This window comes from Penicillium canescens (genome assembly GCF_028828765.1).
Source record: "Penicillium canescens strain IBT 15451 chromosome Unknown utg000011l_segment0_segment0, whole genome shotgun sequence".
In the NCBI taxonomy this organism is placed as follows: Eukaryota; Fungi; Ascomycota; class Eurotiomycetes; order Eurotiales; family Aspergillaceae; genus Penicillium; species Penicillium canescens.
Genome location: NW_026703973.1, coordinates 1,930,837 through 1,945,546, shown reverse-complemented (window position 1 = coordinate 1,945,546; position 14,710 = coordinate 1,930,837). Strand labels below are relative to the sequence as shown.

At 46.3% G+C, this 14,710-nt stretch overlaps 5 protein-coding genes across 5 annotated transcripts; 1 reads left to right on the top strand and 4 right to left on the bottom strand.

Moving 5' to 3' along the window:
- Window positions 1-3,085: 3,085 nt before the first annotated feature.
- On the bottom strand, window positions 3,086-5,070 carry N7446_013461 (uncharacterized protein; the record flags this gene model as incomplete). The annotated part of the gene is made up of 4 exons (XM_058522202.1): window positions 3,086-4,011; window positions 4,073-4,418; window positions 4,472-4,742; window positions 4,796-5,070. The coding sequence occupies 4 exons, from the start codon at window positions 5,068-5,070 to the stop codon at window positions 3,086-3,088; spliced, it is 1,818 nt and encodes a 605-aa protein (XP_058365679.1).
- A 1,146-nt stretch (window positions 5,071-6,216) lies between these two features.
- Window positions 6,217-8,035, bottom strand: N7446_013460 (uncharacterized protein; the record flags this gene model as incomplete). Its single annotated transcript, XM_058522201.1, has 2 exons — window positions 6,217-7,560; window positions 7,610-8,035. The coding sequence occupies 2 exons, from the start codon at window positions 8,033-8,035 to the stop codon at window positions 6,217-6,219; spliced, it is 1,770 nt and encodes a 589-aa protein (XP_058365678.1).
- Window positions 8,036-8,232: 197 nt separating this feature from the next.
- N7446_013459 (uncharacterized protein) lies at window positions 8,233-10,751 on the top strand (the record flags this gene model as incomplete). The annotated part of the gene is made up of 2 exons (XM_058522200.1): window positions 8,233-10,552; window positions 10,645-10,751. The coding sequence occupies 2 exons, from the start codon at window positions 8,233-8,235 to the stop codon at window positions 10,749-10,751; spliced, it is 2,427 nt and encodes an 808-aa protein (XP_058365677.1).
- A 256-nt stretch (window positions 10,752-11,007) lies between these two features.
- N7446_013458 (uncharacterized protein) lies at window positions 11,008-11,975 on the bottom strand (the record flags this gene model as incomplete). The annotated part of the gene is made up of 4 exons (XM_058522199.1): window positions 11,008-11,179; window positions 11,281-11,397; window positions 11,444-11,472; window positions 11,526-11,975. 4 exons carry the CDS (start codon window positions 11,973-11,975, stop codon window positions 11,008-11,010), a joined length of 768 nt encoding a protein of 255 aa, XP_058365676.1.
- Window positions 11,976-12,702: 727 nt separating this feature from the next.
- N7446_013457 (uncharacterized protein) lies at window positions 12,703-13,521 on the bottom strand (the record flags this gene model as incomplete). Its single annotated transcript, XM_058522198.1, has 2 exons — window positions 12,703-13,094; window positions 13,149-13,521. The coding sequence occupies 2 exons, from the start codon at window positions 13,519-13,521 to the stop codon at window positions 12,703-12,705; spliced, it is 765 nt and encodes a 254-aa protein (XP_058365675.1).
- Window positions 13,522-14,710: the final 1,189 nt, after the last annotated feature.

Below are 14,710 nucleotides of genomic sequence, written 5' to 3'. Positions count from 1 at the left end.
TTGCCCAATATGTGGATAGGCTTTTGTTTGGCCAAGAATATCATTCTTGAATCACATGTTCGTATGTACGCAGAAAGCAGGCTTTCGGTATCGAATTTTCCCAATTCTTCCTAACTTTCAGTGTCCAGACAAATAAGACGCCCCTGATTCTATTACAATTCTAAGAAATATCTAATCCCGCGTATCACAATAACCGAAGCGCAAGATAGCTCTTTGTGGGTATTGTTTCTTTTGTTTCTTTTCTTGCAGCGGACGCAACTATGTCGTAGTCCTACTCCATAGTCTGAGTTTAGCGAGCCCTTAGGTCAATTCTCTGCCAAAGACTAATAATGGTAACAAAGGACACTATGAATTTTATTGTTTTCTTAGTTCTCTTAGTCGATGATTGTCTTCTTTGTCACATTAAGATATTTGAGTAACATAGAAAAGCATAAAGAGTTGGCACCTTTCATTTAGCGGGCAAGTGCCTTTATCTACCAAAGAAATCTTTTGACCTCGCAATCAAAATATACAGCTGATTGATAATCCATAATTTAGAGCCATAGCCATGTATGATTCCGCGAGATACATCAGGGAGTGTAATAACTTCAAAAACCAGCTACAAGCTCAGCTTGTTAACATTCAAAACTTTCCACGTACGGGAGCTGAAGGGCTTGTTGTATTCACGAGAATCCAGAATGAACTCATTACTAAGGCAGAAGTTATCAGCCGATTTAGCGATTCGTTGGACTTGCGTGTTCGTGTAAACCTACGGGTCCAGGAGAAATACGGGCAGTTGGATTTTCTGCAGATTTGTCGTACAATCAGGTTGGAGCTGGTCGAGCTGCGAGATGTGAATGTGTTGGACAATGTCCACAGTGCACAAAGACAGAAGCTCGCTACCGCAATGGCAGACATTCTGGCTACGTTGCCTTTTTAAATATTGTCAGTTTATTCACTATCGCCATGCCAGACGCCCTTGATAATTGAAAACTTTTAGATATTGTCATTAAATCGATGAATTGTTTTCCTTTAAATTTAAAATCTCCGAATCCTCGTAGTACAATTGTATTTCCGGGCTTCATTATGGCCAGCATTAATGTAGAAAATACTAAACTTGTAGAACAATTGGACGAGTAGATTGAGGTAAGAACCTCCAGTGAACAACTAGGTATTACCCAGAATGAGGTCTGCCTTCAATATTGCTCCTAAATTCACGCTATGCATAACGCTGGGTCTTTTCACACGTGAAAGGCTAGCTCACTTGTTCTCCAGATGTATCTCTGAGGACCGCAATGGTAGGATATTTCACCGAGCTCATCATTTGCCTTGCTGAAGGCTATGCTTTCATTCTACTGTCCATGATAGGTCGACAGATGTATATAAAATCTTCGCAGCTACTGGGTCTATGAAAAATAACAATGAACCAGTATTCAATAATTTGTCTGTTCGCCATCAAGTGAATTATTTGGTTCTTAAGCGCCATGGTATTATCCACCACCATCTCCGGGTGTGTACCATGGAACGCCACTTTTGACAGTATAGAGATGCAGAAATCCAAGCCAGTCTGGCGATATTTAAAAACAATAAAGATTCAAGAACGCACAAGTAACTAAAAATCTAGTTCCAAAATGTATTCCACCACTAGGTCCCATTACCGATTTTACTTCATCATTAAGACCGGTAGAGCTATGGGCCTTGGAAACCGCCTGCGAACAAATGAAGTTTCTAGACGTCGGATATATATCCCTTGAATAGTAGATACATGGATTTCCGCTTTTCCCTTGTGCTCCTCCCATATGCTGACTGAGAGCGGATAAAGTGGCAGATTGCTTATTTCCGGTCGATGCGTGTTTAGACCTAGCATCTCGAATACATTTTAATCTTTAATTGCAGTGCTTGGCAAACTTATTGACACCGGTAGCAACACATGCTCTGTTGCAGCACTGGGTAGTAAAAGTGCAAGCGTTGCCAGCTGAAATGAAAGTCAAATTTTGTTAGCAGCTCGCTCCATATCCATTTGACTATATTTAAAAAAGAGACCAACGGTCATGAGGAATAATACTGGATTTGCAACGCTTCTCAATGATATTGTCTCCCAAAGCAGCAGGAAGCTTGGCAATCCACTACTTTAGGTGCCAATCATAAAACCTGACGAGCTGTAAGGTGAGACATGTTTGGGGGCCAAAGTCAATTACATGTAACGATGGCGCCGGCTTACGCTCCTTCCGTTGGCCGGGCAAACTTGGGGATTAGTACCGACGAGAGTGGATAAATGGGGCTGCTATATCTGTACCGGAGTCAGACCGAAGGTTCGTCAAAGGCATTCTCACTAAGTGCAATCACACTGATTTGCAGCATCAGGTAGTGATATTCCTTCATCTGTCATGCATTGTACGCGTCTAAATAGGGCAGGGTTTGGAACAGCCTCATATGACTGGATATGGACTTGTAAGCTGCGCGGGTGTATACGTAATGGGATCTCTCTCTGATAGAGCCCGATTGTGAGATGAGGGAGTAAGTGGGATTGCCCGTGTATAATCTATAACTGCATTGAGGTCTACAGATCTCTAATGTGGGAATCAGCCCTGTCTCGCACGATGCGCACATTGTTACATTCACGTAAGCCTAGCACTCAAATAGGGCAAATCCCAGACAGATGAAGAAAGCAGACAATCTAGGTATGAATGAAGAGATTTAGAAAAATAAACACCGCTTTTATAGACTAAACAACTTTACCCCGTAGAGCAAAAGCGCAAAAAAACATTGAAGGCGATTAAAATATATTGAAAGGTGCTTCTTTCCATCGTACAAATAAGAGCGAGATGGTAGAGATCAAGAGTCCAAAAGATCAATTTGGTGGTGGCAGAATAAACAGAAAGGAGAAGACCAGAGACTCCAGGAGCCACTGTTGACTCGATTTGCAGGAAAGCAGAAAACAGATGAGCATGTCGGGCGCTGAATCTGGCGAATGGTTTCAGAAACTCGAGCAATAGCATCACGCATGACAGTTTTCTTCAACATGGGTAATCAACAAACCATGAAGAATAATATACTTGATATCATGAAAATCCTTAAGTTCAATCCCCTTCGTCGCGATGATCTCTTAGAACACCACACCCTTAACCTGGGCAACCTTCTTCAGGTCGATGTTCTTGATCATGATGGTCCACGCAAAGGCGAGAACCATAACTCCCAGTCCAGCTGAAAGCATTCTCACCTGAGAGTAACCGTAGGACTTCTGGATTGCCTCTCTCATCGCAGTTCCAGGGGCATAGCTCAATTGCTGGTCCACATCCTCGTAGATCGACTCCAAATCGGACAAGTCTGGAAGGTTTCGGATGAGTGCCTTCTTGAATGTATTGTTCCAAATCGCCGTGGAGATAGTAAGACCGGCAGAGTCACCAATGGTACCAACAACATTGAGCAAAGCAAGGGCTGTGGCAACGTGCTGGTGATCGACAGCGGCTAAAATGGCCAGCTGTTCCACGATGATGAAGATGGATCCGCCAATTGAGATGAAGATCTGGCACATAACCTGGTATCCGACACTCTGGCCGGGGTGACGGAAGTAAATCATCAAGCCCTGAGCAAAGATATAGAGAGGAACGGAGATATATAGGAGCCACTTGAAGCGACCCGTCTTACGAATGGCAGCTCCAACACCGAACAACAGTACACCAGAAACCACGTCAAATGTGTTGACAACGTATCCGGATTCGGCAATAGTCAAATCATTAACCACTTGCAGGAAGTTCTGGAAATAGTTGTTCCAGCAGTAGTTCGAAAGTTGGTATGTGGCATCCAATAAGCACGCGCCGACAACAGTGCGGTTCGTAAGGAAACCCCAGTTGAGCAAAGGAACGGGCGCGATCCACTTCTCGTAGAATCCAAAGAAGAAGAGCATCGAGAATCCGACCACAATCATGGCGATGATATAGTCAGTGCCCCAGCCGTTAGGGGCCTCGGTGGCGATATCGAACGGAAGCTCGAAGAGGATCAGTCCAGCAGTGAAGATAAACACTCCGAACACTAAGCACGGTTAGTGCTTATATCCTCAGAATATTGAAACAGTAGCTTTTGTAATACTCACAATCGAATTCGATAATCCAGAACCAAACACTTTGGAAGAAGTTGCGGCCGCTGTTCTCTTTTTCGGTGACAAGGCCCGCCTTGTGGGCTTTGTGGAGGTTGAACTTCAAAATGAAGAAGAGAGGGGCAGCAATAATAGGGAAGATGATCGCCCAAGTTCCATAGGCCCATCGCCAGCTAACGTTGTCGTAAAATTGTTCCGCCACTTTCGGTCCCGCAAACGCCGTAATTATATACGGAGACGATGTGAAAGCGTAAGCTAGGGCTCGGTTCTTCAACTGAGTAACGTCGGCCGTGACAACGTCTACGGCGAATTCCATGCCACTGAAGCCAAGGTAGTAAAGCACCTGAATCTCGTGTTAACATCTGCTACTGCTTCAACTGTTAGAGCGCAACTTACATTGGCAGCACAATAGATAGAGAAGCTGTCACAAGCAGCCATGAGGACCAGCCCAATGGTAGCACAAATTGCCATGAGCAGGAATCCTTCAGCACGACCCCAGGTATCCATCATTTTCGCTACGGGGAGGAAAACTGCAGCAGAGAATGCATCGGCCATAGCAGTGGGGAGACCGGACAGGGAGTGTTGTTGGAATGAACTGGCGACATAAGTACTCAAACTGCCATTCACCGATGAGATGAATGCATAGACGAAGTAAAGGAACCAAATGCTATAGACTCATCGTGTAAGCAGTGGTCTGGCCGAGTAAGTGAATTGACATACTTGATTAAAACAGCGATCAACGCAGGCTTCGACCAGGTCTGAGCAATAGCCTCGGCGTCTTTGACACCGTGTTGAAGCTCTTCAAATGGCACGCCCGGCACTTCCGCGCCGTTGTTTGGAAGCACCTCGTCGGCCACAGGGTATATTTGATCAGTTTTGGGCTCATTGACATTGCTTGTGTCAACATCGATCGAACTACTCACAGCCTCCTCACGATCGAGTCTCGTCCGATGGAAGACCGCCCGGGCCCTTTTAATCAAAGGGCGAATCGCCATAATGAACAGTTCACCTTAATAGGAAATAGCTCCAGCAATTCAAGGTAAAATGTTCCGGAAACCTTCTGTTCCTCCAGGGAAGGAATGATCGGAGTGGAAATATGTAAGGAAGAAACCAGGAAAAAGATCAGATAAAACACCCGAACTCGGGAGCATTCGAAAGCTCAACGAGGAACAGCACCACTTTGAATGTGGATCTCTGGGGCCAAACAAGAATTCTGTCCTCTGTGCTGCGTGTTATTAGTCCATCCCCGTGGGCCCTACCTCCACCGAGGACAGAGACAACCGGCGTCGGCCGGTAGCGAGATCTAATCAGATCACCGCGTAAGCTTGTCTAGCGAGATCTTTACCTCATAAAGCTCGAATGCCCGTGGCGTCGCATTTTAGCTGCTCAAGCTTCGCTTGGCGTCTTGGTAGGAAATTAATAGTGGGACTTGGGCATTCATAGCCAACAACATTCAGCCGCGCCAAGAGCCGAAAAAAACGCGCAAAATTCTGGAAGTTATCAGATCTGCCAAGAGTTCGTTGTCAACACAGCCGTTTCGGCTCTAAGCGAACCTGCGAGCGTATATATAGGCAAATTGGAGGATCTCTAGCTGAATGTCCATATTAAAAGATAACTGCTGCTGTCTGAATTCCCTATCAGAAGGTCGCATCCCAAAATGAATGGAGCAACTTCATCGGAGCCTACCCAAAATCTATCCCAATAGATGCCTCGGAATTTCCTCGGATTACGCGCATTTGTACATGTAACTTCATTAATGGGTCACTAGTGCTGGACATGGACCTCGGTGTTTATGAAGCCGGTCTCGGCGGTCTGTCATAATTGGCAAGTTGACTGATGATCACCGACAATTGCGGCAAGGGGAAAAGTATATAGCAGACACAACCCCATTTCCAAGACCGTTAGACAAACTCTTTCTCATATTAAGCCTTCACCAAGCTTCGTTCTTTGACGCACATTCAGCCTTGTATTTTCTGGCGTTTCCGTTGCTTCCCGGTGTTTCCACATCAACCTCAACCAATAATATGGCTTTGTACAAAAGGTACTGTAATAATATATGAAGTAATAATTTATAGTGTAGCTTCAAACTCGAACACATCAGATGGCCCATGGCTCTTGGGGGCTAAACTTTACTCTATTCCCTAGTGTACTCTAGCGGAGATGCCATCGAAATAGTCAAAGTCCTTCAGGAGAGGTGAGACAATAATGTCAAACACGGATTCATCGAAGTGGGGATCCTCGAAGCCATCGCCTTGGCTTTTAGACCAGTACAAGCACTCCTTAACAACATCACCGTAGCTCGATCCGCTCTCGCAGTAAACGTCACGCAGCAGTCTCGCTGCAGTATTGAATTGTGAACCTTCCTCAGAGGCATCTCCATCTCCAGGTCGCACGAGTGTACAGATCGCTCTCCCCAGTGAGAGTTCGATCAGCGCAAGTGCAAGCGGAAAGAGAATGTAATTTGCGATATGACGTTGTCTCGAATCCGTGCATACTTCGGATGCTGCCCCGCCGAGGCCCGTCTCGGATGATCTCCGAACACTCCGTAAAAGGTACGGGCGTTCATATTGAGGAAAGGTAGATTGCAGGGGTCGAACAAAAAGAACATCGGATGTTCCCCATTTCTGCTGGAGCCATGTTCCGTGAAGCTGGAAAACGCTGAAAGCGAGAAGGGTGGCAAGATGGAGCCTGTCGCGACGGCTTAATTCATTGGATCTTTGAATCGGAGAGTCCGGCAGGGACGGGGTTCCAATCAGTATCTCTTGCAAGGAATGAACATGCATTCCATGCTGAATGCTACGTACTAGACTCATGTGGTATCGACTTCCGAATGAGGCCTGTTCGCTGCTGATGTATCCAATAGAATCCAAGTTTGCCTCCGGACTCGTGGCATCAAACTGATCAAGGGTGGAGCATAAATCGGCGATTGGAGAGCCTAGTTCACGAATGGGCCCTGTGTGGACATTCTCCATGCAGACTGTTGCCGGTGAACATGTAGTAAATTGGACTTTTCGTGTTCGAGCGGGCAATTGAGGGTCTTGAGGAAGGCAACAGGATTCGACGTTCGGGCTCGCTACCACTTTGATCTCGTGCCATCGGCCTTGATGATATGAGGCGCTATCACTTTTTGGTGGTGGAAGGATCAAGTGGAATTTTGGGTCCAAGGGTGCATCACTTGAGCCCTTTGTTCCATTCAAGACGATTTGATCAAGCTGGAATCCGACGGAGTGTTCGTCGTGACATGAACCACTCCAACATTGACTATTTTGTACCATGATTGCATAAATTGCCTTTGCATGTCGTCTGTTGTCTCGATACCGATTCAGATATTTCCTTCTTTTGGCCGGGCCGCGTCGAGATTCATCCCGTTGTTGAGATTGCTCGCTCAGGGTCTTCAGGATTTGGTTTGTCTTGTCAATTTTATCTAGGAGATCCTGGTAAATTGCAATGGAAAAAACTTTGCGAAACTTTAGGGCGTTCAGCGGCTTTATTGATATAGACTACGCGAACTCAATACATTAGCTCTCCTTTCACTTGTGTGAAAATGCTGTGGTAGCTTGCCGTTGTATAATCCGCTGTCTCCAGTCCCAGTTTTCGAGACAGATCTTCTAGAAGGTCGCACAGTCCTCTTACTGTTCGGGTAAAAGGGACATAGTTGCGATCGAGCTTTTCGGTCAATTGTTGTTGAAACCCTCTCTCACTCCACCCAGGCCCCCTAGGGTTGCTGATCAACTCAGATCTTTCGTCGTGATCATCCACAACACCTTCAAGAGACAGCTCTAAGGTATTCAGCAAAATGGCATATTGCGTACTCAGTCCAGTTGAATAGTCCTCCAACTGCCACTTATATCGTCGAAAGGCTTTGATCTTTTCTAAGCCCCGTGCATAGTTGTCCAGTTGGTTCACAAGCAAGGGAAGAATGGCCAACGCCACACCAGTGGCTTCTATTCCGGTCACCATCGTTCAAGCAAGCGTAATTAGACCAGTGACCACTCAGTACTGAGAGGTAAAAAGGAATGACAACGAAAGAGTGAGATTGTTTGAGTCCTTCGCCCGCCACTACCCCGCAGCTTCAGCCTCACTTTCTACTCTCAACTCCTATCACTTCCTAGCAGGACATCATCTCTCTATCTGAGGGCATGTAAGTTGTCTAAGCTATGACGGCCACGATTGCTAGTGCTTTGAATGACTGCTTGAAGGAGTTTACCGATTCAACCACTTCAGGCGTCCTCGCGAATTTCGAAAATGAAGTCTCGCAACGCCGCTGGTTGGACGAGTTAGGGCGACTTCGAGTTTGGGCTTCCAATATTGGCGCTCATCAAACTGGACAGTCTTCACTGGACTATCGGCTCCGGGATGCTTCACACTTGAAGGATGAAACGATAAAGATCCTACAGCGAACGCTACAGGTCTTACTAAATCTGCGCGAGGTTATCGAGGAAGGGGAAGATGAGCCATATGACGAGGGCGGTTTCAGCGGTGATAGCGATATGGAATTTGAAAGCGAAGGCAACGAGATGACGGACGTCCAACTACTCTATCAAAGCCTACGCAACAATATCAACCTTCTATTCCAGATTACCATGGCTATTCGCAAACCGGCTGATCACGATCGACTTGTTCGAATGAAGATCAAACATGCTTCTTTCTTCGAGCCCTGGGCTCAGCAACACATTTCCCACAAGTTTCCCGGCGCCGAGGACAACACGATTCGCCGTTTAAGTGCTGCCATGGCGAAACAAAAAGCAGTTCTGAAATATTTCGAGCGGCACCGAGCAAAACTGGGCAAAGGCTTATTAAATCACGGCGATGCGGAGTCCAACTTTCTTTCTGAAACCGTGGCTACGGAAATGGCACTGGCCGATGGCATGGATCACCTCCACTTCCTTGAGACAAATTCGACGTCTGGTGTGTCACAAACATCATACGCCTCTAGCATTTTCGCAGGGGATGAGTCACTTTCTGTTCCTAGTGCTCCGAAGGGATCCGCAGATAAAGCACCATTCGAATGTCCATATTGTCGCCTTATGATTACCATTAAAAACACCAAGGACTGGGCCCGCCATGTATTCCGGGACTTGATGCCATATGTATGCCTATCTCCCGACTGCAGTACACCATCAAAGTTGTATGAAAGTCGTCGACAGTGGTATCACCACATGTGCGAAGCCCATTCCATCTCGGATACTAATCAAAATGGTTCGGATTGTCCTCTTTGTCTGGAGCCCATTCGACCGCCTCTTACCTTCGAGCGACATGTTGGACATCACTTGGAACAACTGGCACTTTTTATCCTTCCTCGTGCGGATCTGGAAGATGAAGCTCCATCGGCTGACCCGCCCAAAGCTGCGTCTGTACAGGCTTTCGGAGATTCCAGCGATCCTGGTAGTAAGCCGGAAACACCACGCAATTTGAAGACTTCGGAAGGACCTATTTTTGATGCAAGTGATTTAAATTTTGTTATTGATGGGGATAGGAGATATGATGATTTTCTTTATCAGAGACGGAGAGATGTCCTTGGTTCCATTCAAGACACAGCCGATTCAGAAGAGGAAAGCCCAGAATCTCCAGTCTCCCCATCAAAGGAAATAGACAGTTTGGAACCACATCAGCCACCTGAATCAGTCCTCGGTGATGGTCCCACGACCGGGCTCCGACCTACACAGCCCGTCGAGGTGAAACGATCAGAGAAATCAAAACCGCCGAGCCGGCGACAATCCCTCGTTGGCCGCTCCGATTCGAATGAACAAAGTACTACCAACATCTCAAAAGTCTCGCATGAGGCCCCATGGCGAAACGATAGCTGGTTTCTCCGGGCCAAAGTGGCATCGACAGTCCCCGAAACTTTGTCTGGCACGAATACTGTCAACCCAGCTTCAAGTTCTATAGATGACACGTTTTCCTATACAACCCCTCGGGAGCAGTTTGACCGCGATCATCCGACGGCACGTTTAAACCGTGGCACAGACTTAGATATGAAGAGAGGGCAAAATCGTGTTTTCAAACCTCAGAATAACCGACGTGATCACAGCAAGGAGGACAACTCAGAGGAAGACCGACCACGGCACAAACCAAGGCGACGAGTTTCCCTAGACGACTCATTGCCGGTCGCTGAATCAACGAGTTCAGTGCCCGAAAGACACTTTGAGAGCGACGAAGCACCCTCGAAATCAACTGTTCCTCCTCCACCTTCTATCGCGACCTCTGAAAAGTCACCAAAAGGGATTCTCAAAGACCCAAAAGATTCGTTTCCAGAAAATCCCGGCCCCATTCGAGAAGGTGTTGCGCCACTCAAGGATTTGACGGGCATCCCTCCGGGGGCAAGATGGACAAAGGTTGACAGAAGGCTCATTAATCCTGCGGCTTTGGAAGCTGGAAACGAACGGTTCGAGGAACGCTCAGATTATGTCATTGTCCTACGCGTGTTGACAAAAGAGGAAATTCAGAATTATGCGATCAAAACGCAAGAGATTAGAGGTAAGTGGTAGCTAACTGCCTCTGCTCCCCCTTCCTCCTCGCTCATTTATTTCGGGTTTTTCGATCATGGACACTGACTAAAAGAGTCATAGATGCACGCTGGAAAGTATATCAAGAAGAAAGGAAGCTTCGACGTAAACATAATAAGAATCAAGGCCCAGACCCATCGGACTGGGGTGGGGAGTCAGAGGTCTCCTAAGATGCGATTGGTATTAGTAACATCAAAATATAGAGCCAGCCAAATCATTGCACACGCATTTTAAAGGTTTCATGTCTCTTTATCTGTCCGTCGATAGATCTGTCAGATTGTATCTTCCTCCTATTTTAGAACGAAGCGGTGTGTAATCTGCAAGATATATTTGTGGTTTAAGCAAATGACTTGCCAATATTATAATGGGAAAGTCTACTCTATATAGATAGCCTCGTAATTGAAAATCCCGAGTAATATTCTAACCCTACCATGCTTCTTCACTGCCGTCGTATTTGAACGGCTTTCCGCTATGAGTCTCCAAAGTAGAGACATCAATCACATTGACCACTCCACTAGCACTCTCTTCCACAGTAATGGCAGCCTTTTCAAATCCGAAAGTCTCGGCACCGCGGTTACCAATGTCTGTCTGAACCCAACTATATTGTTCCAACCGTCTTAGCTATCATCCTTGTGGGTGGTAATGAACGGGGAGAACACAGGGAAAGAACACAAAACTATTGAATCGAATTAGACTCACCCAGGGTCAATGACGAACGCGTTTAACCAGGGATCTTCAGCAGAAATTGCCTTCGTGTACCAATGCTGAACGGCTTTGGTCGGGGCGTAGGAGGCATTCCGCATAGGAATGAAGTCCCTATGAAACGCGACAGTTAATACGTATGTCCAGTCCTAGTCGATACAAACTCCAAATGGAAAGTTCTTCTACATACTAAATTAATAAGTCAGTTAACATTTCCCTCGTCACTGAGAACAAATACTTACCGTCAACAATGCAGAGCTGGATCCAATAGTCACCCATTTAGGGTGCTTAGCCCCCTTCAGAAGAGCTCTAAAAGCTTGGTAAAGTGACACAAAACCGTAAATATTGACTTCGACATGCTTCTGAATATCCTCAATCTTCACCTCGGATACCGCGGGCCACGAGAGGGAAATGCCAGCATTGGCAACAATGATATCAATATGGTCAATGCCTTTGCCGGCCAGCTCTTCCACAGCAGCAGCAAAGTCGGTCCGGGATGTTGCATCGATCTTGACCGTCAGCAGAGATGTGCCCTCTGCCTTGGGAAGGTCGGCTAAAGCCTTGGAAGACGAATGACTTGGGTCCCGAAGCGCAGCGATAACAGTGTGGTTGGGCTTTTTGAGATATAGCTCGAGTATTCCTTTTCCAATTCCGCGATTGGCACCAGTGACAAGGACGATCGTGGATTCCATTATGAAACTCGCAAATGAGGCAGTAAGCAAAGCTATTAGCTCTGTCTTTCAGTGGAAACAGGGCACACCCTTTAAGTAAGGGCCACTATTAGCTGGAAGGAATTTGTAAGTATATTTATAATGTCGTATCTCAGATTTCAAATCTACCAGTCGTGCTTGGTAATTGTTTTGGATCAGACAAGGGTATGAACAGGAGTTGCGCCCCGGAGGATTTAGTGCTTATGGCCACGTGACCACGTAGACTTGAATATTTAGTTTAATCAATGGATTGAAGATACGCCAACGGTATAGTGTTGATGATCGAATGAGGTACGTCCATACAGTATCCACTAAGCGACATAGAATCACGTCATATTGGAATGAAAGAACACCAATCTAGGTACACTGTAGATCCGAAAATCATGTTAGATTCATACTTCAACCGAGATCCTTTTCCATCGCAATTCAATGATGCTTAAGGGTATAAATCGTTATTACTGGTGGAGCTTGGATAGACGGCTATGTCAGTCAAATATCACCCTCTCCCTCCTGCTTCCTAACTACTGCTTCATTTCAGAACGGACCACCTTTTTCTCAAGTTTTAATGCCATCAAGATCTATAAATCGGGACTAAGCGTTTATTCAGCCTTCTCAAAGTGCAATTATAAGTGTACCATATAAGAATTAGATGGAAGGCATTATAATAAGACAGAAGTTTTCTCGCATGATGCATGAGATGAAAAAAAGCTCAACGATATGCCGGTAGCTCATGACGCTGGTGAACTGCAGTATCGCCTGCATTCAGCTCTGCCAGTCGTGCCTGGCCATCTAGCTCTCTGGCATGCATGCCCTTTCCAGGGTGAACGTCCTCTGAAAATGCGGGCGGTGGATCTTGATACTGCGTCTGTTGCTGGAACTGTTGTCGCTTTCGAGACCGAAGTAAAAAGAACAGAAGAGCAGCAATTGCCGCGACGCCAACAACACCGCCGACCACGCCACCAGCGATAGCTCCTGTGTTTGTATGCGACGAGTTATCGGGGTTGCTAGAACCGGTATCCGATGATGGTGTTGTTGAGAATGTTGAGGATGTTGAAGTTGAGGAGGGCGAGGAGGTTGCAATCGAGGATGCGACAGGGGTACCTATAAAGCATATTTAGCAGCTGATCAGTCACCTCGGCGAGTATACCAACTAACCAACAGAACTAGTCTCCAGTGATATGTATTCACTTCCGCCAGCAAAGCCGGGATCTGCACACCCAACCCAAACAGTTTTGTCGACATTAAATGCGTCTTGACCTTCCTCGCAACAGAAATACCCGGTCGAATTGAACAAATTCCAGCTTTTATCTGCACACGTGGGGGCGGTCGCAATTTTTGCAGTGCAGTTCAAGTGACTTTCGCAGCATATAAAGTTGGCTTGGCTGGCCTTCGAGTCGAAACAAAATGAATTTTGGGGGCAGCAGGCCTGCCAATTATCCCATGTCGCATTCTCAGTGCAGGTCACTTCGCTATTACCACAGGTATTGTTTCGGCGAAGCGCATATCCCTGGACGCTGTCTGTGGTCATTGCGATGGGTCACCTGCCAAAAGATTTCGCGATACAGAGGTACGGGAGCCGAAGGAAGGAGAAATCTGAGGGAAAATATTTTGGGCGAGGTCGTGGTGGCACGAGACTGCGCTAATCATTTACTTGTAATTTGTTTTGCCAATGAGGAATCAGATAAGTTGAGATGAATGGGGCCGAACTGGGGGCCAGCGGCTAAGCCTCTTGAAACCCGTGTTTTGGTGGGGACGTTTCCTTCTTTATACTGCATTTATGCTCGAGCTAGGTTTCCAATTCGATCCTGCATAAAAGATGTCGTCGAAATTATTCAAAGAGATAATCTGCAGAGTCACGAGGTGTGACATTTGAATCGAGACTGCGCGCATCATAAACATCACCGTGTCTTCGGGCTGCCCGTACATTGTGCAGACTGTTTGCCTTCATATATTGGCCAAGTTCCTTTGCCTATTCATATCTATCAGCGTCATAATTTTCTGTGGCTTTCAATGTTTGGTCTCTCGCCAATCAAATATTTGTTGTGGATATAATTTCACAAAATTATCCACACAAAGTGATCGGACCCTTGAGCGGGCCCCTGGCCCCCGGCTCCACTCACATTGGGGCTGTCAGGGATGCCCAGTGTGACTTAAGAAATATCCGAAGTCATTCAGATACTGTATGTCCTTGCTGCCAAGCTCATCGTATCGGCCAATTTGCAGAACGGTACCACTGCTGAAGGATTGGCCTCAATATAGGTCGTCCGAAAGACGGAAATGGTTATATTTCATGAACAATGAATATCTCCGCATGATAATCCTGCAATACACGTCGACACGGCATCCAGGACTGGTGGAAGCACCTCAAAATGTCAATGAGCAAGAGTACAAGACCTCCGGGACTGGGCAGACTTTATACTCAATGGTGCACAAAAGGAGAAAACATAAGAACTATCCCACATATCTGCATTTCTAAAGGGAGCAGGTTTCTAAAAGGCCAAATTCTCGCCGAGAATAATCCACACTATAATGGCGTTATCTACATAGTTCATATGCAGCACACCATATCTACCCCTCGAAGTGGAGAGCTGGCGGAGTATACCGCCCCAATCAACATACAAATCGTATGCCGGGCTCGGTAAGTCTCGAAGCTTTCGGCGCGGGTAGCTTGATTTATACCACATTATCTCCCTTTAAACTTGTTGGAGGAATTGACC